We start from the raw sequence: 27,988 nt of genomic DNA, 5'->3' as shown, positions 1-27,988 counted from the left end.
CATTTCTATTGCTGCTAAAGCGAGTTAGTTCTCACCTTTCGTACTTTTCCAGTTCGTTTAAAACAAAATATAAATTGGAATTTAATGAGTGTATTAATTGCACACTTCATAAATACATTGTGTACGTATTGCTTCTGCATGTTGTGTATTCTAGTTTATTGTGGCGAGTGTATTATCGCCGTTCCGTAAAAAACAGTTATGCATGATTCAAGTGGCAATAATGTTGAGGATTATTTTTAGGTAGTAGTTTTTCAAAGATATCATCTTGGTAATTGGAGTGGAGTGCAGGTGCGGTATATTTAAGGCTTAGATTAGGAAAACTCACTGTGTGCAAAATGTTACAACATATTTTGCTGTTGCAGGAAACACAGCAAGATTTGCTCTATTAGAAGTCTTTCTGCGCAGCCATCAGATCAGCTTCTGGAGGTGCCAAAACAGGTTAGTAATTCTTGCAATTGGCCATCTTTTCTGTTTGGTTTCTGTTTATATTGCATCAATGGTAATACGCTTTAGGAAGTGGGCCTGAAATGCATTGTAGAGTAATACATAGCAGGTCTATTCATTCCCAATCAAGACTCAAGAATGATCTTGAAAATATATTTAGACTCACATGAAGAGTATATTGCCCTAAAAACGTATAGTATGTATATGTGTACATACATATACGTGTGTGTGTGGATATATATGTACACACACACTCGAGTTATTGTTTTTTTTATTGTCTCTTAACATCTTCTTGCTCTGGCACACCACCAGTATCAGACATGTATGTGTGGTCCCCATGTCTTTGATGGATTGTAATTTTGGATGTAGTAGTTCCTTTCGCAGGTGTCATGCATTTATTTATTTCTTCTTTACTAAGTGTGCTTGGCTGTGTTGCTGCCTTATGTGGTATTTATTCTCAATATGTCTTCCCTTCTTTTCTCTATTTACTTTTTGTTCTCTTTAGAGCTCTAACATAACATTTGTACAGAGTTGTCAGCCAGATGAGATACAGACCGTACAGCAGGGGAAGGAACAGAAGCTGCTGGCAGCAGATGTGCCCATACAACGCAAAAGTCCATCCCCCAAGAAAAGCCCAGTGGATAGGAGAGCAAAGGAAGGGACGAATGTGACAATTGATGGTGAAGATAACACTGCCAAAGACCATACACAGCAGAACATAAGGAATACACCCCAGCCAAGCACAGGTCCAGCATCCAGGGCTGCTCATGGCAGCAGTACCTCAATTCCTTACATTGACTGCAGTGATGTAGATAGCGAGTATGATATTCACAGAGCGCTTTTAATCCGCTCGCAATCCCAAACAAATGACAATTATGAGGGTGATTTTCACAGTAGTAGCGTAATCTACCGAACAGATGAATATCTGAAACATACCAAATTTAGGCAACAGATGTCCTCTGTTCGGTCATCTTCTAATATTATTGAGGAATATATTGACGATGACCCAGCTGGTGTGTCCTTCTATGCTGGAGGCAGTCCCAAAATGCCCAGACACAGTTCTCTTATAGATGAAATGTTCAGTGGTCCAGACAGTCGTAGTCCTTTGGCTACTCCGTTACCCCCGAGTAGCAAAGGATCAAGTCCAAATGTGAGTTTTAATAGAACTGGATCACAGGGTTATATTTCAGAAAATGGATACAATAACAATAATGCAGTTAAAGATCTTGATGATGATAGTCTTGATGGCTTTTCCTCTGGTTATAAGCATTTCACCCCTGCTTTGCATAGGCCATGCATTCAGAAACTGCAAAGTGCTCGAAACCATTCTGAAACCGATCCATTTATTTTAAGCCATGTATCCTCAACCCCAGTGGCAGATCATAGGGCAGAAGAACAAAGAATAGATCATCTCTCCAAAATGGCTACCTTAGAAGCTAAAATGATGTCAAATGGGATGTTGGATAGTAGGCAGTCGAAATACAGTCCATCGTTGCGGAGTGGTGTGGTGGAAGACCGCATGGGTGCTGATCCAATGGTTGATGGTTCTACCAGCAGTGGAAGTGAATCTAGTGATACAGATTCAGATATAGTTGACACCTTCAGTCACCCACTGGTTTATGGGAACCCAATAGTCTTAAATTCCTCTCCAATGCCTAGAAATAATTACTCCTTTGGTAGCCTTCAGCTGGATGATTATGCAGAAGAGGTAAATGATGAGGAAGATACAGTTCTCAGCTTCAGTGATGAAGATGGTGCACATGTCTTTAGCTGCTAAGCAGTGATACCATGGATGGCGAGTACCAATCTTGCCCAGCAAAACTGCTTGGGTTGAACATACAGAGCAGCTTGTGATAGTGTGGTTCTGTGGAAGAATGAGGTGTAGAAGCATAGAAGTAGTTTGCACTTTGATCTGTATAATTGTGCTTAGGAATAATGCAGTTGTTGTTTTTTCGACCCGTAATTGACCCTAAAATCGGATCTAGTATTATTTGTGTGGATTATGTAAGATATTTTGTAATGTGTAAATTAGCACTTAAGAGTGATCAATGTAGCAGTTAGCTGGTTAGGATACTACTGTGTTTATCCAGGTACCTTAGTGTTATCTGAATTGGGCTCTGAAGTCACACAAGACTTGTGGTGGCCTTGGTGTGACACTTTTGCACTAATCAATAATGAATATCGCCTATCTCAAAATGAAGTTAAAGATCTTGTTTTAAGTTAGGAGAACGAGTGTTGCTTTTGTGATGATGCGAAACAAAGCCTCAGTGCCACCAAGGTATATTAAGCCATGTTGCACTGAGGTGATGTGCTTATTTTGTAGGTTGAATATTGAATACTACGACTGATAACTGTTCTGTTTCTCTCCAGTGCCTATTGTACAGTTAGGAATTAAACCTAAGGCGGAAATGCAGGGAACCTGATATTGCAGCAAGTACAGGCGTCCAAAACATCATTATTTACTGTTGGATTCATCACCGTCCTTCTTCTTTTGTTTATACGGTATATTTTTTCTGTCTAATAACCGTGAAAGGCAGACATGCATGCAGTACTACTGTTACTGCAACCGCGGTGACTGCTAAAAGTGCTTGTGTGGCTAATCTGGCTACAGATTGCCAGTAATATATTAATATTGTACAGTCTTAAGTCCAGTCACTGTTCATTACAGTGTCACACATACTATAGCATATATAGCATATACAATAATTATTATCATTTGCCATACTGTTCGGCGATATCATGCTGAGGGTTTTTTAACACTATTCGGCTGAGTATAAGCAGTATAGTGGTCTGTTTTTTCTCTGATCCCCATTATGAAGTTGGGGGCCTGCAATTCATATGCCTACCACTCATCCTCTTACTTTTAGGACATACTTTCTTTTACAATTCTACAGAATGCAAACAACCCTAAAATCCTCATTTGAGATTTGCTTCGGTTACTAAGATGCATATGCATCCTAGTACTGAAATGTACTGTAGCAAAGACGTATATTAGACTTTTGCAGCTGCTAAATGAAAGAAATAAGGTAAAGTTGAATGACTACAAGTTAGACATCAATTGGCTTCTTAAAATTATTTTTTTTGATATTGAATGTGTGTTACAAGGTCCAGAAGAAAGTATATCAAAATGTAGCCATATCTGCATACATTGTGTTGCTTTTGAAACATACAGCACACACATACATCACTAGCCGCACACTTTCAGAGCTCGTGCCTTACATTTTTCAGCTACGTCACACCATAATTGTACCGTAGCAAGGATATATCTGGGAGTTTGAGGCGTTTCCTTTTTGCTGAGCCCGAATGTGTGTTTGCCAGCACAAGCCCCTCTTTTCTACGTTATTTCTCTAGGAATGAATAGAGAATTATTCATATTATTTTGTACAGGTTATTGAACATTTTGCTGTTGGATTGGCATGCCATACATCAGAGCTTGGGTGCTTAACTCCAGTCCTCAAGAACCCCCCCCCCCCCCCAACGGGTCAGATTTTAAGGATATCCCTGATTCAGCATAGGTGGCACCCCTGCATTAGAGCATTAAGATTTGTGATTGCTGCCTCGTATCTGATACAATGGTCCTTTTATGTACAGGATTCCTGGCGTTAGAGCCTTAACGTGAGCAAGACGAGCCCTTCTGAGTTCGTGGAATTACTTGTCTAAGGCCTGGGATATAGTACAGGTCCTCGCGCGCGACGGACCACAGGATGTCACGCGCGTCTGTACTGGAAGAGATCCGTGGCCTGTAGGATTGTGCGATGGGGGTTGTCGAGGGCGTGCCTGAGGCGTTACTTGAGCGGTTTGCCCTCTTTGCCTGAACCGTGCTCGTGTCCCGGCCATCGCGTGGCAAAATCAAAAACGTTTGTCTTGCGAGGTATCGACCGCCTCGTCCCTCTTGTGCGAGCGGACACGCGCTCTATGGCCAGTTGCATTGCCTTACAGCCTTTTGTTTTCGGCATGTGCGCCGTCGCTCATACTATGGACGCGGGCTAAGACCATGTTTGAATAGACGGTGCTACAAAATTGCATAAATTGAATATTGGGATAATTGATAATGGGCTATATACACGTGACAGCTGTGGGATGTGTGCCATGTTATAATCCATAAATGTCACCAATCTGACCTACAACAAAATATTGCTGTACAAGCAACTCCAGCAGCAAAGCGATTCAATAGCATTTCTGTCATTTTGTGAGGTTTGATATGCGCATTATTTGTATGAGAGCCATAGTGTTTCATGTAAAGACTGTGAGCTGAGGCTTTTGTTTCTTCCTATAGTGCATTTCTAGCACAGGCTGAGTGAAGGGCTCACACCCCCAGTCCTAAATAGTAGCATTGTTTGGACTTGAGTACACTGTGCTAAGGTAATGCTGGCATGCCTGTATGAGCATGGGAAGTGGATGTGGTACTTACGGTTGTTAAACCTCATGGGAGAACTCCCTCCCTTCTCTTATGTTTGAAACTAGTCCACAGAGGAAACAATTTGTATCATGGTTGGAAAGGCGGATTAGTATTACGGTTTGGTTCAGGTTCATAAAAGCCTTTTTCAGCATGACCTTTTAAGATGTTTCTATTATGTTTATCCAAATAGATTGGCCCATTACTACATTATTAGAATTTCTAATGTATTCTCTGTGCATATCTAATATGGTGATGAGACATATGCACCAACTCTGGTTGTCATAAAGCCTTATGTTCCCCCTTTCATCATTCATCTTAGGCAGCAAAGAGGCAACAAGATTTTTAAAATGACAAGTCCACTGGCACTGATTCATATACTGTAGCGCTGGTAAATTCATGATTGCTATTTAAATTCAGTAGCTACCCCACTCCTCTTCACCATAAAGTCTTATTGGCCAAAATGCTTAATGTCTTACTGCTATGGGTTGGCCCATGTTTCAGTCATAGCTGAGACATTGGCGCCTAGAATAATATCACCTAGCGCAGTGTTTTTCAACCAGGATTCCTAGGAACCCTTGGGTTCCCCGGGCATCCTTAAAGGGTTCCCTGCCATTCTCTGGTCATTTAAAAATTGTATCAAATATAGAAGAATTTACAATGCATCTGATCACAGAGTTGCTGTTAGACATGGTTGGGGGTACCTCAGAATTTCACTTGGGGTTCCTGAACCAAAAAAAGGTTGAAAACCACTGACCTAGTAGATATCAAAGTACACCCCTTCATTAAAAATATTTTTTATTAAAGTAACAGGGTACTTTAGCATGCGAAATAATTGTAGTAATCGTGTAAGCCATTCGTTTTGAGTAACGGCACAGTCAGATCTCGGTATAAGTCACATGACTGAGTAAGCTCCTGAGTTAGTAGTGCACAGAACGTATGTGAGGTGGCATTAGCGTGAATGTGATCCCATGCACAAAGTCAGTTTAATGTTGCATACATTGGTTTAGTGTACTTTTTTGTCTTTTCTTTTGAAGTTGCATGGATATTGGACATTATTTGCACCCTTTATCCTTTCAAGTAATAGTAGTTTGTGAAGACTAGCGCTGTCTGAACAATGGTGTCCACAAGCACTGCAAGGCCCATATTTCACAGCAACCATGACACACAGCCCCCATACAACAGAAAACCGCCAAATCACAGACCCTCTTCTAGTCTGCCACGTTAATTGTTTGTGGCATTCATCCCCTTTAACGTTGCTAATGACCAGTAGTAGGGAAGGTAGGCAGCTTTAGTTATTTGAAATGCTCCTCTTCTGTTTTGATTAGATCAGCATTTCTTTATACTGTAGCATGTTTGTTTATGCAATGGGGTGATCAGTGAAGGATATAGCATTTTATATACAGTATATATATAGAGTGGTGCAGAAGTGAAACATTTATTTTTAACCATGCCCCCCCTTGAAAGTTTGCTGTGGTTGTATGCCTACTAAGTTCCTTATCCTTACTTTTTGTGCTGAGAAATCAGCAGATGTCACTAACCTGAAAGCACAAGCATGGCAGTGTAACATTTATCCAACCCCTGGTGCTTTATTTGCTTTTTTTTCGCTCTCTTAAGAAACGCTTCCTTCCTAAAACGAATTTTCTTGTACTATTCTGGAGAGTTCATTCTCATTTTTGTCATTTGTTAATACACTTTAAAGAGAGACATTTGTTTCTCTCGCATTGTACGCACTGCTTTGTCAGCATGTATCTCTCTGAAAAGGATGTCGGTGGGAAAGGCATTCCTATGTTCCGTCTTTATCCTGAAGCATGTTTTATCCTCTGTTCCTCACATTGTTCTGGGTCCTGTTTTGATGTTCTTTTGCTTTGGAATACCTTTTTTTGTATGGCGGGTGCCCAGCCCTTGTTTACATCAGTGATCCTGTCCTCCGAGCTTTACTGACTCCCATTAAAGACCCCTATTTAATATGGTGAGAAGCAGGGTAACGCCTTTCATTTAGGTGAATGGTAATGATGCATAGTTAACTGTGCTTTCCCCCAATACTCATTATAACACAGATAACACCGAGATTAACATGGAAAGCAGTAGATTCTTAAAATTTGTTTCTAAGATGGCTACAGTAGCTATCTTCCATGCTGTGTCACAACTATGAGACAATATAATGACTAGTTTGTATTGCATTGATGTATGTGATTAAGATGAGATAATAAGGCAATGTGTACAACACAACAAATTAGACAAGTGAGACTGCACATGTAATTACAGGCTAATACCACCAATATTCAAATTAGCATGTCTCAAAAATATCATCCTTGTACATATAGCTCATCCTTTGCAGCACAGGACAAATATGACCTCTATCATTGATTTACTGTTCATACAAGCGTAACCAATATATTGCACATTATTTATATATGGCACTAAGGAGACAGCCCTTGGGCATTAAAAGGGTTGGCTATAGTTCTTTGTGCGTGAGGTCTTAATGTGTTTAGGATCACTGCTGTTCATAGGAGTGGGTACCTTTTTAAATGGACAGCATCAGTGGCAATAGTGTAACAATGGTTTTAACAATGGAAGAAATTCTGATTTGTTGTGAATGCAGAGATTATAATAAAAACAGAAAGGCCCAGCGCAACATACAAAGTGACACAACATATAGTACAGAGATTATAATGGTCCAGCACAGTACAAAAGTATAAAATATGTGATATACAAGTCACTCATCATTAAGTTGAATTATCCTTAATTTCATTAAACAGTTGAATATAATGTGTTGCATCAAAAGAGGCTTCACAGCAGCTTTGGGCACGTGTATAGGAATGCCTGTGTTAAGCTATTAGCAACCGTTGCTGTCCAACTGGTTTACACATTGATCTAATATTATATATTAAAGAGCATGAGATTGTACTGGCTGGGAATGTCACTGACTGCCTATGTGAATACACAGCTTGGTGAATATCTATGCATGTCATGCGTTTGCCTCCCTGCACCCACATCAGAGACATTACTATTCTGTCCACCTTGCTGTAAAACTGTAATTTGTTTATCTGTTTTTGTCAATTTGCCGACCAAACGTGGTGATAACAGAGTCACCGGGTAAGATGTAATGTACGCCTTAGGCCTACTGTATTTCTCTGTGATCCTTCTCATTTGACAATAAGGGCAGTTTGTCGATAAGGTCCTCATTTGGTTCTAGTTTATGGGGTAAGTGACAGTGAGGTTATTAGGTTGAACATTCGAGCCTGTCTGTGTGCAAATGCTTTTTCTCTGTCTCCTAGAGCTTCATTTCAAAGGTCCAATGTATTTGTTCTTCATGAAAGAAGGACTACAGCTAAAGTAAACTTGACTTCTTACCCTCGTGGAACTAATGTGGAATATTTTCACGCTTCGCTAATTAATGAATAAAGGTCACGTAATCAAAACTAGGAGGAATTTCCTGGTAAACCAATGATGTTCCCCACTGAGATTCAAAGTGGCTGCTAGCATATCGATTTAACCCGGGGGGTTTCTGAACCGAGAAATCATGTTCCAAAAAATGATGAAACCGATATCTAAGCACTGGGGGTTCCTGTTTCAGGGTGAAATAATACTGTGGGTTTTTTTTTAGTTTAGACAAAGACATTATTTTCATGTACGTCAATGTCCTTTTCTTCATGAACCTTTAACATCAGTTCCCTTGTGAACCTGGTTTTCAAATGGTTTGGGTTTTAATTAGTAGGGTATAACACCTCCTCATTGCACATTGAGACAAATTATATGACTGCATTAAAGGGACCATCACTCAGAGTTGACAGAAAAACAACATTTTGTACACAACGTAACTCTTTCACTTATTCCTTAAACATATATGACCATGCTTACAGCAAATCTGTAGCGGTGTCCGTTTCTTTGGAAATTATGTAAGTGGTCCCTTTCTTCTGGGCCTCTGAATTTGGGCTTGTTTGTCAATCAAGAGCATCCTCTCTTCTCCCACACTATCCTTATCAGAGAGACAATAAAGGCAAGCTGGGGGAAAGAAGAGGCTTTGCCTGTGCAAACTCTCGTTTAACACTTTGCAACATCGCACAATAACAGTAGCTACAGGAGATCAAAATCCTCCCAAATCTAAGCTTAACATGTTTGCAAACTAACTTAATAAAAAATATATAGCGCGTTTCAGATTGTGATTAAAAAATAAAGACATTAATTACCCAGGTTGAACTACTTAAACTTGTCACTGGTGTTAGTAAACATTGGCCCTAGGACGGACTGCTTCCCGCCATTCTGTAATACCAATAAAGGGATTTTTTATCCCCCATTTTTGTTTCCAGGAAAGGATTAAGAAAATGTTTTTATTGTGAGGAAACCCCAAATTACACTTTTACACTAACAAAAAAAACCTGTATGGGAAAGGATGTTTATTGTAGCTTATTATTGTGACTATGACTACAGGAGCCCTACACCACACAATATTAATATTTAAGATATGGGACACGGCAGATGTTGTCTGCTTTTAAAGCATACAGATGTTCTCCACATCTCTATACAACGCTGGTTTTCCAGAGGAGTGGGCTAGCAGTCACATTAAACATTAGAATCCCTGTCACGCAATACGCTTTAAGGAGCATCTTTTCTCCTAAATGTGCACAGTTAAATATGTTAGTTGCCCTGTAGGAGCCACCTAAAGACACATTTTCATAAAAGTTTAGTCTCACTCTTAGTTGTAATAAAGTGATAGAACGTGACTATGTAGTGTCTGCTTTATCATTTTTCATAGTAGTAATTGAGGCCTGATAAACCTGACTGTATACATCACCTTTTGTAGATTATACAGTTCACCACATTGTGCTGCTGTTCGCAGCTAGTTAATACTTACTTCTAACACTGAAAATAATGCAGTACAAATTCCAAATTGCAGTGATCAGGGCTGAGATTTTCTTTTCACAATTACAATTGTGGCAATATTTTTTTTATCCATGCAATGTTTTTATACTAATAGTTCTCCAATCAGACAATAAAAAAAAGTACACATTTAAAAGCCCAAATAATGTTCCTGTTCTAAAGTCCATAAGTTCAGAGTGCGCATGATTACTGTGACCATGTTATTGATGCCTGGTAATGAGCAGATGTAGTAGAAGTCATTGCTCCTGTTAACGCGACGCAACATTTAACACCGCACTATATTTAAACAACTGGTGACATCATTGATGATGTTTCACTGGGGTTTCTTGTTTGCCTTTCTCTGGATCAAAATACCGGTGGTCCTCGGTGTCTGACTGTCCGCTTTCCGTTGAACGTCTTATCCGGCACCGCATAACGCAGTCCGCTGGACGTATTATCCGACGTCGGAACCACTTATCCTACGCTCACCGCGGCGGATTAATATGGACCCGCAATCCGATGGTCCGTTATCCGACGGCGGTTTGTGGGATTCCGGCAGATAAGCTAGGACCATCTGTAATGTAAATACAAATATAGGATAAGTCATCTAAAATTAGCATGGGTTGAACTTGATGGACATATGTCTTTTTTTTCAACCTCATCTACTATGTAACTATGTAATGTGTGCTTCATTTTCTTAGCACACACAATATTAAATTAGCAATACTACTTTCCATCTTTTCCCCTTTTTGTATTATTTGTATATGTAAAGCACGTGACTGTATAATTCTACATTCTTACCTAAGATGGCAATTGCTTGGTTCCCCTGTTCTAAATCTGTTAAAAGCCTGATTGGGTGCCTAACATAATGTCCGCCTTTCAGTTTAAATAAATCCTTCAGTCAGTGTAACTCAGCAGCTACAATGTATTCTTATATTACTACGGTAACATTATCTATTGTTACAGTTTACCGCACAAACGCGTGGGAACATTGACAACAAATTTTCATTGTCACATAAGTGTTGCAAATATCTTGCACTGCTTGGGAAGTGTGTTAACCCTGCTATAGAAAACATAGGGTGCTTTAAAACGCATTAAAAATGGCTTTAAGAATTGAATAAAAACAAAAAAAGATTTCACGTTTTGCTGCTTTAAACACTTTTTTTGTCGCAAACCATCATGTTAACGGGAGCAATCATTTCGGTTGCATCTGTATTTCATTAGGTGAAAGCACTCCATGAAGTAAAACCACATTCTACCATGTATGTGTATGGTAATACAGGTTCTTTTTGATGGATTTTTCAGTTTGGACCCAGGTACTAGGTGCCTAGGTGTGTAAGGAAATAATGCTGCTACCCGTTTATAAAGCAGCTCTTCGTAAATTAACCCTGGCAGCGATTTTAGAGAAGCCTCAAAAATCTGTAAACAATTGGAGGACGAATGTTGGATTCAAAAATAACCACAATTAAAGTAATAATAATTGTGAAAGTACATATTGTTCGAAGTGGAACTACCCTCTTAGGTAATGTTCTGATCTGCCAGAAATGTTTTGCCAAAAACCTGTGATCAACAGATGTGACCACAGACTCGGATATTCTCAATTGCTATTTGAAATAAGTTGGTCACCTTCCCCACTCAGTTTGGACCCCATAATAAGTCAAATCTCGTGCCAGACTACGTTTTATATTGGTTTGATAATATATTGGTTATTATCTTTAGATCTCATGATCGATGAGCTCCAGTGAATAGTGATCCAGACTAGCTATTTTTTTTGTTTTTTAAACAGTGATCTATGGCCCGTAGTTTTTTTTTTTTGAGTGCTTGGAGAACATGTACTGTATAATAAGACTTGATTCTTTGTCATTGGTAAATGTGAGTTTTTCTGCTACAAATTGCATATTAATATAATACACTATAAAAAGCCCAATTTTAATTTTTCTTCCCAAGTTCGTAAAATAGTTTATTAACCTGGAAGAAAGACCTATGTCTATAGAAAGCAGTTGTGTGATCATACACTGACACAACCCTATCCGCAGCCAATATATGCACTGCCAAAACATTCTCTCTTTCTACCTAATTAAGAATGATCAGTAGAACACTGGGTGACAAGAAAAATACAACTTTTGGAACAGTAGAGCCCAAAACTCTGGAACATTTGTTGAGCAATTTTGCATTTCTTCCTCTTTTTGGTATAATAATTGTGTATACTTGTATAGCGCTGCTAGTATTACGTAGCACTTTACAGTCCCTGCCCCGTAGAGTTTACAATCTGTTTTTTGGTGCCTGAAGTACAGGGAGATAAAGTGACTTGCCCAAGGTCACAAGGAGCCGACAGTGTCTTTACTCACTGAGACACTCCTGGTATATACGGGGTTGGCCCGTGCTTTTAGTGTATTAACGTCGTCTTGTGCTTCGTTCGTATATTTGTAGATCATAATCATATCCGCATTATTTATGTAAATTAAAACCATCCCCGATTCTTTGGAACCCTACTCATGGGAGATATTTTTCAGGCCTTAATTTATGATTAGTTCCACGAGGGTAAAAAATAAAGCATTTCTAGTGAGTAAAAACATTTTAGTGGGTTTAGAATGCCACTTGAATATAAATCTTATTAATTAAGTTAACCACACAATGAGTATAGAAATGTGTGCCATATAGAGACTGAGCCTTTGTGACACTGATAACTCTGTAATGTCTAATTAAAGATATTGTAATCTAGTTTTCTCCCTGACCTATACAGCCACTAAAATATTATCAACTTACAAAAAGATTCTGTACTTTTCAGTTTGATTAATGTGGCTTTTATATTCTATATTAGATTATCTAACCCATTGTGAATTTATAGATGTAGCAAAGGTTATTGCACTTATGGGTGACGCAGAATATCACAGATTTTCAATGGGATTAAATGACTGTGATGATGCAAAATATCCCACCCAAATGCACCAGCGGGTGCAAGGACCTTTGCTACATCTGTATTTATACAGTATATGGGGAAACTGTAAATTCCCAGTTTGCACAAATAAAAGCATGTCTCTGAAACTGAATTAGTGAAAAGCCTAACGACAATCAACCTGTCCATCAGAATATACATATTGAAACTAGACTACAATACGTAGTACCACTGAACATTTGTATGTCTGTATTAATACTGTTCTACTTAAAACAAACCATGACGGAAAAGTGTCAAGGGCTTTGCCCCATTTGCTACCGGACATGCTTGTTAATAAGTTGGCGTGGGCTCACTGTCACATGATTCGTATATACAGCAGTGCCAGATGTGTGTGTTTCAGATGTGTGTGTTTCGCATCATGTTTATCATGTTTATTTTCAATACTGGCGCTGGTGAGTGCTCTGCCGTCCACTCCAGAACTGAATGGGTGAAGAAGTAATCACTAGACAATGTTATTCTACAAATGTAGCCTAGTTCGTTTAACCTTCAGTTTTAATCTTATTGTGATTTACTATTTCTATATAACTACTACAGCATTTCTGTACTCGTGTGCCCTAGCGTCAATAAAATTGACACATTATTGACAGTAATTCCTTGATGAAGTTGAATATTTTGTTGTAGATGTAGGATCATCTGTAGTTAGATTCATGCTTCTTCGGGTTTGTTTGAGACATCTAGTTGCAGTATGAGGTGTCCCCTGCTGTACTATCACAGAACAAACATAGTGTAAAGCTCATTTTATTGGGCACTACCATTCAGCCATATGTAGAAGATTTACTGTAATACACCATGTAGTCTTGCAGCAGGAAAACACCCAATGCAATCATACAATTGTTTAATTAACTAATATGCATTCCAGTGCACACGCTATAAACAGTACAAGGCTACCAGACCAGTCTGTAACGCATCGCTGTGCCATGTTTCTTGCAGCCATCGCGTTAAATACTGAAGTTGAGTACCTGAAGATGTTGTTAGAATTGACAGTATCAGTGTTTTGTACGTCTTAATATTCCAGTGCAGATCATTAATGTTTGGCAGATTGAATGCTATCAAGTGAATATAATAATGACTCCAAATGTTTCCTCAAAGGTTTGTAAGCATCAGTTTTTAAAAGTTCAACAAAGCGTTGATATAATTTTGTTCCCCTAATCTTGGGTGTAATCTAGCTAGCTCCCATAAACTGCTTTGCACAGTCTACATATTTCTGCAAGTATTGTGAAGGAACTGTCCATATCCATAATTATCTGTTCCTAAAACAAGCGTTGCCAGATGTTTCAGGACACGTCTTCTCACAGTTGCACGGTTGGTTGCATTTTAGCCCTCAAAAAAAACCATAATGTGCTTGTTGTTTGCCCAACATTGTTCATTATTTGTACATTTCTCTTTGCTAAACGTGTAGACTAGCTGTGTGCTAGGATTTCTGTCCCAAGCATTCAAAGGAGCATGGAATAACGTCAAAAGGTATACTACTTCTGTTGTGTGTAGTTCTGGTAATGTAGTCAAGTCAGCCTCTCTCATTTGTGTGAAATGCTATAAAGCACTGTCTGGTAGAAGGCCTCTGTGTAGACCCCTTTAGATGATGTTCATTGACTAGTCGCTGTGTACCACCATTTCCATTGTGTCATAATTCCATTTAGTATCTGATTTGCACAAAGCATTGGATTGCCTTCCAGAATAAGGCACTACGTAGCTTCAGTATGTTGCCGATTGGCTAATGAGAGCATTGTATAGTTAATAGGTATAATTTGTGTGCTCTAGTCATATTACTGTATGAAGCTCTGACATTACTGCACTATGTCCCAGATCCACAAAAGGGTGGTAAGCCTTAGTACGCCTTTACTGCCGTTCATTTGCTTAGCAACCTTTTTTAGATCTGGACCTTTGTGTGGGGGGGAAAAAACCAGTGCTCTAATCTTTAGCACTTTTTTTATTCTTTGCATAGGTTCTTTGACAGGAAGCCCACATCTTTCAGAGCTATCGATCAATTCTCAAGGGGGGATGACAGGCCTAAACTCATCTTTATCTCCAAATCTAAGTCCTGATGGGAAGCCTTCCTCACCACTGATTAGCCCAATACTAAATGAACCTGCCTACATTCGAACTGATGATGAGGAAGAGATCCGTATAAAGGTACCACGTTGGTGACTGCGAAGCATAAACATAAAGTATCTATCTCACGCATTCATCTGTTTTTTCACCAGCAACAACACTTTAGCTGGGATTCACCAAACCTTGAAAAGTGGTATCTGGGGTTGATTCAGCGTTTACTGCCATTGACTTGGATGGTTAATGCCAATCGAGCTTTGTGAATCATGTGCTTTGTTAGATGTGCTTTTAAAACAAGTGCCCTTTCGGCTGCAGGTGTCTGTCTGGGTGATGCTGGAAGTTTGGTCCACCAACTTCTACGTTGGGCTGCTGGCACCAGCTCTCCTCCTCTGCGGGGCCATCTACCCAACCCAACCTGCCACCTGTGCATTTGGCCAATGCCGGAAGTTTAGCCCGCCCGGAAGTCTGTCACAACTTCTGCATGTGGGGGGAAGAAATTAATGGGTGGGGAAAGTTATACAGTAGAGACTGCGACTATTCTAACACAAACCAGTGACTATCGCCAAAAAGACCCAGGTACAGCCTGAATAAATGCCTTAAATGTACCTTAAACTAGCCCCAGCATTTCTGCATTGATTAATGGCCCATCAGATTAACAGCGGGGGTCCCTGGAAGTCCCATTCAAACTGAATGGGACTGCCAGGGACCCCTGCTGTGTTAATCCTATGGGTCGTTAGTCAATGCAGAAATACCTTAAACGTGCCTCAAACTAGCCCAGCACATACCCAGCACATACCCTGAATGTAACACGGCTAGTTTAAAGCAAGCGTTAGGATACTCATGGCCTCCTCTATACGTGAGGAAGAGTGTGTGTGGGGGGGGAGGCGGGGAAGATATACATGGGGAAGAGGGGGGGGAAGATATACACGAGGGGAGGGGGGAATATATACATGGGGAAGAGGTGGGGGGGATATACATGGGGAAGAATGGAGGGGGAGATATACAGGGAGTGATGGGAAGGGACAGGGGGTGAGGGGGGGAAGGGAAAGGGGGTGAGGGGGGGAATGGATGGAGTTAGGGGGGGAAGGGACAGGGGTGAGGGGGGGAAAGGGACAGGAGGAGATGCTTGCAGAGCTGCTGACAGGAAGGAGCCAGGTGAACACTCGAGTCCTGGGAAAGCTGTCGGTGCCCAGACTATGAAGTATGTGATTAGGATGATGAAGGAAAGTAAAGGCAAGGAAAGATTAAACATGTTGGTGACTACACCTTTTGTATCATTTTAGCAGCAGAACGATGCAAACCCAGTGTGCTTGTTTTATGGGGATTAAATATTCCAAGCGCTTCAATGTTGCAGCCAAGTACAGTCAACTACTATAAATGTCAACAAATACCTTCTGATGAATTACAGCTGACATATTAATAATCTTGGTTACTATCCATAGAGGTTAAGAAAATGAATGGATGTATCTGTGTACCTGGCTTCCTTGGAAAGCTGCACTTTCACTGAAAGTAACTGTTTTACTTATTTGTATCTTGTGAAATATGAATATGCTATACATTCAAGCATATCATCTACTTATATTTATCTGTTTGATTAATTGTAGCTTTATAATTAATTTGCAAACAAAGAGCAGAGCTGGGAGGACTTGCAAACAGTCTTCTCACCAAATTCCATTAAAGATTGTAAAAACTTGACAGAGCATTTGTTTACCATGGAAATGGTTAATGTTTAAAATAATAGAAGTAATAAAAAATATATTTGCTCCCAAGCATGTTAAAAATCAGGATTTTCTTAATCTGTAACGTCTGGCAGCACTGGGCCCAGGAGAGAGCTTCATTTTAAGATCCCAGACACTTAACATTTCAAATACATATACAGTACTGTATGTCCTGAACGGAGCATCAGATTTAAGAAATAAAACAGCTTTTGGGAAGAGATATTTCAAAGAAAGAAAAAAATGGCAGGCATCACAGGACTAGATACTAAAGGGCTAGGACTAAAGATAGGCATTTGACTTCCCAAACATGCCATTTCCCAGAGTGCACTTTCCCAAACATGCCATTTCCCAGAGTGCACTTTCCCAAACATGCCGTTTCCCAGACTGCACTTTCCCAAACATGCCGTTTCCCAGAGTGCACTTTCCCAAACATGCCGTTTCCCCGACTGCACTTTCCCAAACATGCCGTTTCCCAGAGTGCACTTTCCCAAACATGCCGTTTCCCAGAGTGCACTTTCCCAAACATGCCGTTTCCCAGAGTGCACTTTCCCAAACATGCCGTTTCCCAGACTGCACTTTCCCAAACATGCCGTTTCCCAGACTGCACTTTCCCAAACATGCCGTTTCCCAGAGTGCACTTTCCCAAACATGCCGTTTCCCAGAGTGCACTTTCCCAAACATGCCGTTTCCCAGACTGCACTTTCCCAAACATGCCGTTTCCCAGACTGCACTTTCCCAAACATGCCGTTTCCCAGAGTGCACTTTCCCAAACATGCCGTTTCCCAGAGTGCACTTTCCCAAACATGCCGTTTCCCAGAGTGCACTTTCCCAAACATGCCGTTTCCCAGAGTGCACTTTCCCAAAAATGCCGTTTCCCAGAGTGCACTTTCCCAAACATGCCGTTTCCCAGACTGCACTTTCCCAAAAATGCCGTTTCCCAGAGTGCACTTTCCCAAACATGCTGTTTCCCAGACTGCACTTTCCCAAACATGCCGTTTCCCAGAGTGCACTTTCCCAAACATGCCGTTTCCCAGAGTGCACTTTCCCAAACATGCCGTTTCCCAGAGTGCACTTTCCAAACATGCCGTTTCCCAGACTGCACTTTCCCAAACATGCCGTTTCCCAGAGTGCACTTTCCCAAACATGCCGTTTCCCAGAGTGCACTTTCCCAAACATGCCGTTTCCCAGAGTGCACTTTCTTCCCAGGCAAGATTGCTCCCTGATATCTTCACAAACGTGGTTACCATATTTTAGTTGTAGTAATTAATGTGTCCAAAAAGAGTGCCATGTTAGATGAAAATGCACATTGTCAAGAGAAAAATATCAAGTGTATGATAATACAGTACCTAGTAAAAAATAAAATAAAAAAATCTGAGATCTGTGAAATGTAACAACTGTATTGATACAGACATTGGTGGGGGGTGTTAAGCTAGGGAACAAGTTCTAAAACCTCATTCTGTTCCTAAAGTGTTGATCAGTGATTACTCCTCTCGCCCTCTCCCCTCTGATAAAGAGGCCTTTATTTCAGTGCTCTGCATTTGAGGCTCCCGATCTACTGTAGTAGAGCTGTTCTATTATTGCACAGTAGTTAATAACAAAGTTGGTGATCGAACATCATTGAAGAAGATCGTTGCACTGTAACCAGGGCACTTTTTCTCCTTTTACAGAAAAATCGTAGTGTATGACTTTAGTATTACTGACCTCTTGCTTTACAGCACAAAACATTGAGGTATTTTCTAGCATTTACAGTAGTTTCAGGCTTATCCTTTGAATAGAACTGCAGCACCATTTTGCTTGCTGACCTCTGTGAGACCTTTCAAGAAGTTGGGAGCGAGGCGAATAGAATACCAAGTGTGTGTTGCGTTTACATACTGTATGTTTGCCACAACTTTCAAATCTTTTATTTTTCATTTATTTGATCGTGATTGCAGCCTCCTGTAATGATTTCAGATTGTCTTCACATGCTTTCATCGTAGTGACTCTATAAATGATATTCTGTGGGAGTTAAAAAAAAAGAACATGAATGTTACAATTAGTTAGAAAAATAAAACAAAAGCAGTTTGTGCAAAAAGATATTGGCCTGTTTATTTACATATTAATTTTTGCCAAAGTAAGGCATTTAGGCATGAAACAGTATAATGCCTCATGATTAAATATAAATCCATAATTTAAGATATGTTTAATGGCTTCAGGCCTGAACGCAACCTTTTTTTCTTTTTGCTAATTCCCAAATATACTGTATCCTTGACAACGTCGTCTTTTTTTTTTTTAAATGTATTTTTTAAATACCATTTTAAAAGGTAATTTTGCAGATTTGTCTAGTTTTGAATAATAATAGTAATATGCATGTGGGGAAATCTACTTTTCTCTAAGAGAATTACTGCTCCTGAGAACACGTGTTCCTATACTTTCATATATTACATGGGGTCAGCATTACTCTGAGATGGAATTGAGGCTTGTAGTACTGTATGATTCACAGTCCTGTGAAGTTACAAACACCTTTATTGGTTCGAAGTTCTTCTATTTGGTAGATTAGGATGTAACTGTATTCAGGGCTATCTGTGTGTGGGGGGAAGTGAATCCCAGCACTTCTTTGTAGTTCCAGCACATTTTATTTAGGAATTGAAAAGAAACGCCATCTAGTGATTACAAAATTATTAAGAATGGTGCTGGAGTATAAACTTGGGATATATGAATGCCCTTTTTACCACATTTATTTAAAGCTTAATTATTTATTTTAGAAATCATTTGTTTCTGTGCTTATGGTTCCATCACCCAGAAAAACGCCACTGACTGGATTATCTATCCATCTATCCCCTTGTGTCTTTTTCTAGATATGCTGTCTATTTAATTATATAGTGGTTGCTTTTCATTTTGATGCGTGAGCTTTGCCATTTAAATTGATTTGTTTTCCAAGGTAATGTGTGACTCTAATTATAATATAGATAAATGGGGAATAAGGTTCCTGTGGGAGTGGCGGGATTCCATCCATTAAATGTGTTTTACATATGTGTTATTATAAAGACAATATGTTTCTTGTAATTATTATAATACTGCATCTTACTTGAAGATTCTGAGTAGTTACTGCACAGTAGAGCTGCAAAATGAGTGTGAAAGTGCATAGCAGTGACATAGAAATAACACTTTGTTGTTTTGTAATAAAATATCTTATGGGTACTGGGATCTTATTGGTGCAACCTTCATAGGCCTGAATATGGCAGTAAAACAATGATGGACATTGGATGGACCTTTTCATTTGCACGCTTTAGACCCGTTTTTTTTTGTTTTGTTTTTTTTCCCCATGGAAATCTTGATTTGGACTTTTTGTTAAATATTATTTTTTCTGCAGAAATTTCCAACGGACAAAGCCTACTTTATTGCAAAGGAGGTCTCAACTACAGAATGCACCTACTTGAAAGATCTTGAAGTCATCACAACGGTAAAGTGGGCGCATTCCAGGGTGGCCAAAACGAATGTAATCCTTTGCTAAAAACTCGTAGTAGCGTCTTCAGGGTAGAATATCTCTCTAGGACCTCTTCAATGTCAAGTGCTTCTACTACCAAATGTATATTGGGTTCACCTTGTGATATGGAAAACCTGCAGCCCAGACTAGGTCCGACTTGCACCAGTACTGTAGTTTTGATTCTTATTATATGCATTTTACACGGCTATTGGGGGTCCCACATTTCACTTCTCTGCAGAACGTGGTGCGGCTTTCTAAACATACAGTTTGCCAAACTCTGTGATGAACAACCGCTCTTCAAGCATCATTAGAAGCTTACCCACTGGCTTTGCTTTGATGCTTTAGCCAATTGCATTTTCTGCTAAAGCAGGTGGAATTGGAAACGTTTGCGTCAGACATCATTTTATTTTGCTGAATCTTGCTCCTATCCCTTCTATATTTTTGGGGCAAAATGTATCAACGTATATTTAAGAAACGCCCAAAATATGCTTTTGGCAGTATGTTGACATTTGAAAAGTTCTTTTAAGTAATTTTTTTTTCCCTTTATGTTGCAGTGTTTTCAGAATGCAGTAAGTGGAGACGATGCCATGTCAGAATCACTAAAAAGACTAATATTCTCCAACTTTGATCCCCTATATAAGTTCCACACCAGTTTCCTGAAGGAAGTTGATCAAAGGCTTGCTCTTTGGTAAGTTCTAGGTTTCATACATACATGAATGAATTGCAATGTGTACAGTACTGTGCTACTGTGCTACTGTGTCAATTTAAGATGTTTAAAAACCAGAGCTCTAAAACACAATTTTCTACACTTGCTGCACTCGCTTCTTAAGGCGGTAAGTTTGGAAGACATTCCGCGTCATGACATCGGTATTCCGATGTACACAACCAGTGATTTGTTTGAATAACGTTCACTGCAGCTGTATGTATGTGTATATATATTATACACACAGCTGAACCCCGTTATAACACGGTGCTCGGGGTCCACAAAATGAGACCATAACCGGGATTCCGGGAAAAATTGCCGGCGCTGCGATCAGGAGTTCTGCGTCCAGGGGAGGGGGGGCATGCTGGCATGTTATCATGAAATGGAGGAGTGTGTGTAAATCCTGCAGCTGTATACAAGACGTGGGGTGCGTAATTATTCTTGCATAGCAACCAGAACTCAGCCGAAATCTGACATGTCCAAGCACAAGGATCTGAGCAGGCAGCAGCATCAGAGAGTGCTTTACTGAACCTAAACAAGTGTGTACACACAGTACATGACCTTAACATAATGTAGCCCATACAGAACTGTGTGAGGATGATTCAGCAGCAGCTAAGCAACACTTGTGACACTTACATAAAAACTTTCCTTGGCTTTAAGTAGTTTGTAAACTTCTAAGAAATCTGTTTGGATTTGCAGCTAGTGTTATGTAACATTCATTAATTTACTGCACAATTTTCCAAACGAACCTTTGCAATGAATACTTTCCATTTGTTTTTTTTGCATGATTTATTTGCAACGTTTTCAATAAATTCTGAATTTTTTTACTAGTTTTAGATAATCAGACTTCCCATCCTGTAAAATGTCTGAATTTATTTTCTACACCACCCTATTGATATATAATGTGCGTTTTAATTTAATATGGTGAATGATTAACTGATGACTGACCATTGCAATCCATCATCTGTCATCGAATTCTTCCTGCGTGACCGGGCTCCAGTGCGGAAGCAAACTGGGGCAGTAGGCGGGATCGCGTGTCACATGACTCTGTCCCATTGGGGAAGGAGGAGAGTGTGCTGCGTGACGTCAGGGAGGAAGCCGTTGAGCAGGGCAGAGTGTGAGGTGCCGTGGGGATGGCAGATGTGAGTTAAGTCAGTGATAGACTGCAACAAGCTGTGGCAGGCCCAGGGAAAGTTGGAGAAGTAATCGGGGAGCCAAGCTCAGACTGCGTTATAAGCGGATCCGCGTTTTAGCGGATGGCGCTATAACGGGGTTGAGCTGTATATATTTTTTTTATATTTTAAAATGTAGCTCGGCTTTTATATAGTCCAGCTTGTTTGGTACCTATAGAACCGTTATAATCCTGTACATATTTTTAATATTCAGGTTATAAGATAACATTTAACTTTTTTTTAAATCTTATGTGGTCCATAGTTCCATGATAGATTATGAAATGTTGGTCCTAAAACTGAAATGTACACAGCGTTTCTGATGCACTCATCACATACAGCCATGATATAGGTATACACCTGACTTTTTGCTACTACATAACTTGCAGGGTAATTTTCACCATGTATATATGTATCCTGTGTATGACAAACAAACTCCATTTATATACACATGTTCCATTTCCTATGTGGCTTATATACATTTTCTTTTATTTATGTAGTCTCTCCTTGCCCGGCTCCTAAGGAGTGTTACTGTGAGGTAGTGTAGGTGTGGTGGCAGAGGCTCTCTTTACCTTCTCAGGGTGCTGGCATTCGGCTGGCTGATGGTGCAAGCCCTGAGGGTGGTAAGAAAAGGGGGCCAGGAACTTTGTTATACAGACAGGACAGGCTTTCACACTTACAGTTCTCTTCCCTGGAATCCAGGCAGCTCCACAGTGTGATACACATGGTTTATATCACTTCATCGTGCACATTGTCAAGCGGACATGCAATTCCATAACCTCAATTTACCTGGAGTAATTTGCAGGCACTTTCTGACATCAGCTTAGGGGTGTAGTCCCATCAGGGTTCCCATCTACCCGTCATTACAATGTCCTAGCCGTCTTTCTCAGTAACCTGGGGTGCCTACCTACTTCAAAGTTGATGTTGGAGGACCTTGATGGTGACAGTTCTGGAGAACCCTGGTTTAGGGATCCCACTGAGCAGGGGTGCGCAAACTGGGGGACGTGCGGTGGTTGCAGAGGCCCTGCGCTCTTTTCCAAGGCATTTAAATGGCGGTGGATAGCCTGAGGCCCCTGCAACACCTCTTACCTTGTCTTCGAAGACACGTCGCCATGGCAACGTGATGTCACCTGACCCCGCGGCGTCATTTGATGTCGAAAACAAGGTAAGGAGGGGGGCACAGTGTGGAGAGTATGCGCTCCCCTGCCCTAGAGCAAGGGTACCCAAAGTTTTTTTTGTTGCACCTCCCCCCTCTCTGTGTCGGCCCCAGTGCTCTCACTCTCCTCTCCAGTGACCCTGCAGCGTCATTTGACGTGTGTTACCATGACGACACGTCGCATGAAATGACGCTGCGTTGTTATGGGGACATGACCAGAAGCCGGCTGAATCCTGGTAAGTTGAGGTTGCAGAGGCCTCGTGCGGTCCCCTGGCATTTAATTTAAATGCCTCGGGAAAGAGCGCGGGGCCTCTGCAACCGCCGCGCCCCCGTCCCCCCAGAAAAATCCCGCGCACCCCTGCCCTGGAGGAACCATCCATCTTTTAAACATTATTTCATTCTAAAGGGAAAAGCAAAATATCTATTGTAGGTGTGGCCAACTGAAGTCCTCAAGAGCCACCAAAAGGCCAAGAATTAGGGATATACCTGCTTCAGCACAGGTGGCTCAGTCATAAGGACGGCGCCACTGATTGAGCCATCTGTGCTGAAGCAGGGATAGCCTGAAAACCTGACCTTTTGGTGGCCCTTGAGGACTGGAGTTGGCCACCACTGCTTTATCGCAGTGCCTCAGTAAAGAAGCGAATTAGAAAAATATTTCTGTGACTACTGTAACCATGGACTTCCTTGCAATGACTTAATATGAGCCGATAGTATATATAACAATGAATGTGCAACTGGGTGGGAAAAAACCTGGATAAGTTGTTTTTGTTTCACTATTTATTGTAAGCACTAGTAAAGAGGTTCTGCACTGCCAATACCCCTTTGTTCACAAAGACAGTAGTTGTAGTACTTACAGTACAAATCACTTATTTCATAGCTACCTGCTAGTCTGTCTTCTTTGAGTATACTTGGGGCTCGTCCATGCTGCCGAGGCCGTGCGGAGGCGTCCGTGCGCGGCGCGTTCACATTGCCTTAAGGCATTGATCGCGCCCATAGGCAGCGGGCGACAGCAGGAGGGGGCGCGCGTTGCGCGAGGAATCAGTTGGAACTGATTTCTCGGCGCGTTGGCAGGTCACGTGAGCAGTTCACCCAATGAGGGCGAACCTAGACACGCCCCCCCCCCCCCCCAACGGCACGTCCACCATGTCCAGAAACCGCATCCGCTTCACGCGGGGGACGTTACGGACGCCTCTGCACGGGCGAAGGCTGTATGGACGCAGCCTTATACTTCCAATAGTGCTGATCTCCATACAGATCAGATTTCCGTGTCCACATGTGAAACATAATATTGTTTCTTGATGTACATTACAGGCGAGACTCGTATTCTGACAGTTCTATAAAATGACAGGGCGTTCCAAGCCCTCCCCCTGCTAAGTCACATTTCTTCCTCAACCTTTTCTTCTAACAGGGAAGGCAGAGCCAATGGTCACATGAAAGGGGATAATCAAAAAATCGGGGACGTTATGCTGAAGAACATTCAGGGTATGAAGGTACTGTGAGAACCAACACAAATTTGAAATAAGAAATGCAATGTTTTTAATACGGTTTGGTGATGGTACGTTAAAAAGAAAAAAAAAGTGTGTGTGTGTGTGTGTGTGTGTGTGTGTACACAGAAGAAGAAAAAGAAACCTCATGAAAAGCACTCAGACATATGCAAAATAATGATAAATTTATTAAATCAATATAAAAAAGAAAAAACAGAAAAACTGACAAACCCTAACTACTGGACTCAAAAAAATATATATGGACAAATAAAAAGGGACTAACACATGAAACACAGAAATTGGGAGAAAAATAAATAAACAAAACCTCAATCTATAAAACCACCATGGGGACAAAAGTACCCATAGTGATTGACAACCGGCCGGTCATACAGAGAAAAAAATGATGTTATTTGAAATCAAGGCAGATGCCCTTAACTCCAAACTGTGTACAGAAAATGTGTGGTGAAAGCCCACCAGGAAAAATGTCAGGAAGCACAGATAAACAGAATCATGGCACAAAAATCACACTGAAAATGTCTAAACACATATATAGATCACTGTAATGAACCCCTCTATAACATAGAGCTACAAGTGTAGCTCACACGAACAGGGGAAAAGGGAGCAGAAAAGATAATTCAGTAACCCAAACATAAACCCACAGTACAATAATGTACAGGAGACTGGTCATGCATCTGACAGAAAATTAAGTGCCAGTACAGTAACTGATATAAGCTACAATAGCATATATATGAACCAGAGTAAGGGATATACTCCGCTCCTAACAGTGCTTGGGTGGTCAGAGTTCAGTGTAGAATAACGTCCTGGACGGGGTCACCCCAGCCGGAGTGAATCACCACACATCAGCAAAGTCCAAATCCACAAAACATAAAGTCCAAACGAGGCCAGCAGACAGGGCCAGTCTGCCAGTAGATCCACAACGCGTTTCGCCCCTGCTGGCTTCTTCTAAGGTGGTAGTTTGCCATTTGAGCAGCTCCGTTATAAGAAGGCTGTAAATTATGACGTCAATTTCGCGCCAAAACCTCCCTCCAGTCGTGGAGGTCAAACTCCCGCGCATGCGCACGGCAGAGCTCCGTAGTAAGTGCATTGCTGTATTCAGCTGTGATTGCACAACTCCTGATTCGAATACCAGGCACGGGAAAGTGCCTTTGTAGTGTCATGCGCAGTAGAGGAGACTCCATGATCATCAGGGAGAGAGTCTTAAAGGGAAAAGGACTGCTTGCTGGCTGTGCTGCAATTCACCATTTAGATATATAGTGGCATCTCTTTGCAGCAGGACAGATTGTCCTGTGGTTTAGGAATAACATCAAAGATAAGGCAAATGTCAGCCTTCATTCAGGAAAAAGATAATCAGATGTTCCATTCATGCAATATCTCCAAGTTATGGAGAGCAGATCAAAGCACATTATGCATAATGAAAGTATCTAAAAAAAATAGCAGAAAAAAGAGAGAGAGTTAATGAACTAAATACTGTATATAAAAAACAACTATTATAATCAAGCTCTAAAAATACCAGCTAAGAGGAAAAAGTTGTTTCCCGTGCCTGGTATTCAAATCAGGAGTTGTGCAATCACAGCTGAATACAGCAATGCACCTACTACGGAGCTCTGCCGTGCCCATGCGCGGGAGTTGGACCTTCTCCACGACTGGAGGGAGGTTTTGGCGCGAAATCGACGTCATAATTTACAATCTTATAACGGAGCTGCTCAAATGGCAAACTACCACCTTAGAAGAAGCCAGCAGGGGCGAAACGCGTTGTGGTATCTACCTGATACTGGCCCTGACTGCTGGCCTCGTTTGGACTTTATGTTTTGTGGATTTGGACTTTGCTGATGTGTGGTGATTCACTCCGGCTGGAGTGACCCCGTCCAGGACGTTATTCTTCACTGAACTCTGACCACCCAAGCACTGTTAGGAGCAGAGTATATCCCTTACTCTGGTTCATATATATGCTATTGTAGCTTATATCAGTTACTGTACTGGCACTTAATTTTCTGTCAGATGCATGACCAGTCTCCTGTACATTATTGTACTGTGGGTTTATGTTTGGGTTACTGAATTATCTTTTCTGCTCCCTTTTCCCCTGTTCGTGTGAGCTACACTTGTAGCTCTATGTTATAGAGGGGTTCATTACAGTGATCTATATGTGTTTAGACATTTTCAGTGTGATTTTTGTGCCATGATTCTGTTTATCTGTGCTTCCTGACATTTTTCCTGGTGGGCTTTCACCACACATTTTCTGTACACAGTTTGGAGTTTAGGGCATCTGCCTTGATTTCAATTAAAATAATTTTTTTCTCTCTATGACCGGCCGTTTGTCAATCACTATGGGTACTTTTGTCCCCATTGTGGTTTTATAGATTGAGGTTTTGTTTATTTATTTTTCTCCCAATTTCTGTGTTTCATGTGCTAGTCCCTTTTTTATTTGTCCATATATATTTTTTTGAGTCCAGTAGTTAGGGTTTCAGTCAGTTTTTCTGTTTTTTCTTTTTTATATTGATTTAATAAATGTATCATTATTTTGCATTATATATCTGAGTGCTTTTCATGAGGTTTCTTTTTCTTCTTCTGTGTTTACATACTTCATTTATTCCTATAGCACCGCCAGCAGAGGTATCCTGTTATTTTCAGTTATACTCTGTTTTGGTTTAGACAGCATTCATACGTATTGGTTGTTGATGCGGTATTCATATTTGTGTGTCATATATATACATACATACATACATACATACATACATACACACATACATACATACATACACACATACATACACACATACATACACACATACATACACACATACATACATACATACATACATACACACACACACACACACAAACACACAAACTTTTAGCAAAATAATCTCTACTGGTTTTTCTTTTTCCTGCTTGTATTGTCTACTGTATGTCACCACTGAGTTAGCTTCACTCTGATGAACCAATAGTAAGGCCCAGGGGCAGGGGCAGTAATAGCGATGCTCTATATTGATTGACACTGAGATATGTTTATATATCTTGGGCAAAACTCAAATCTTTCCCACTCCTTCCCAGCTGGTTCAGAATGTAAAAAAATGGGAGGGATTTGCAGCAACATGAATGCAATATTTTATTTTCTGAAAATGATTTTTAGCAAATGGACATCTTTCATGAGAGCACACCGCTTCAATCTTCACATTGTAGCATGATAAAAAAAAGAAAGTGGAATCAATCTAAGTCTGCGCTTATAGTGCCGGCGATGCGACAAAACAAATGTATTGCCGCCGTTGAGTGCGCTTATAGTTGAAGCGGCGTGAAGGCTTGGTCACGATCGCTGGAAGTCAAGTTAATTTGATTTTTCCAGCAACCGCAGTGTGACGTCGCTGTCACTGGCGACGGCACTACAAGCTGCGCTTATAGTGACGGCGACGCAACGTCGCGGGAAAACAAATGTATTGCCGCCATCGCATGCGCTTATAGTAAGCACGACGCGAGGGGATGCGACATCATCCGTATAACCGTATAATATATTATGAAAAGTATCACTCTCTATGTGGGTCTGCAGCATTAACAGAATATGATATATATATATG

At 40.7% G+C, this 27,988-nt stretch overlaps 1 protein-coding gene across 5 annotated transcripts in view; it reads left to right on the top strand.

Moving 5' to 3' along the window:
* Positions 1-27,988, top strand: part of FARP1 (FERM, ARH/RhoGEF and pleckstrin domain protein 1) — a 232,135-nt gene that overhangs the window by 180,583 nt on the left and 23,564 nt on the right. For 4 of the 5 annotated variants that reach the window (XM_075590818.1, XM_075590819.1, XM_075590820.1 and 1 more), the window contains 6 exons: positions 363-438; positions 950-1,190; positions 14,602-14,789; positions 19,773-19,862; positions 20,441-20,574; positions 24,323-24,404. In XM_075590818.1, coding sequence (XP_075446933.1) covers positions 363-438; positions 950-1,190; positions 14,602-14,789; positions 19,773-19,862; positions 20,441-20,574; positions 24,323-24,404 — 811 coding nt within the window. The remainder of the gene's footprint in view (positions 1-362; positions 439-949; positions 1,191-14,601; positions 14,790-19,772; positions 19,863-20,440; positions 20,575-24,322; positions 24,405-27,988) is intronic. The other variant, XM_075590822.1, reaches the window with a different exon arrangement.

This window comes from Ascaphus truei, chromosome 3 (genome assembly GCF_040206685.1).
Source record: "Ascaphus truei isolate aAscTru1 chromosome 3, aAscTru1.hap1, whole genome shotgun sequence".
Taxonomy (NCBI): domain Eukaryota; kingdom Metazoa; phylum Chordata; class Amphibia; order Anura; family Ascaphidae; genus Ascaphus; species Ascaphus truei.
Note: the sequence above shows the minus strand (reverse complement) of the source record. Positions and strands in the feature narration are given on the sequence as shown.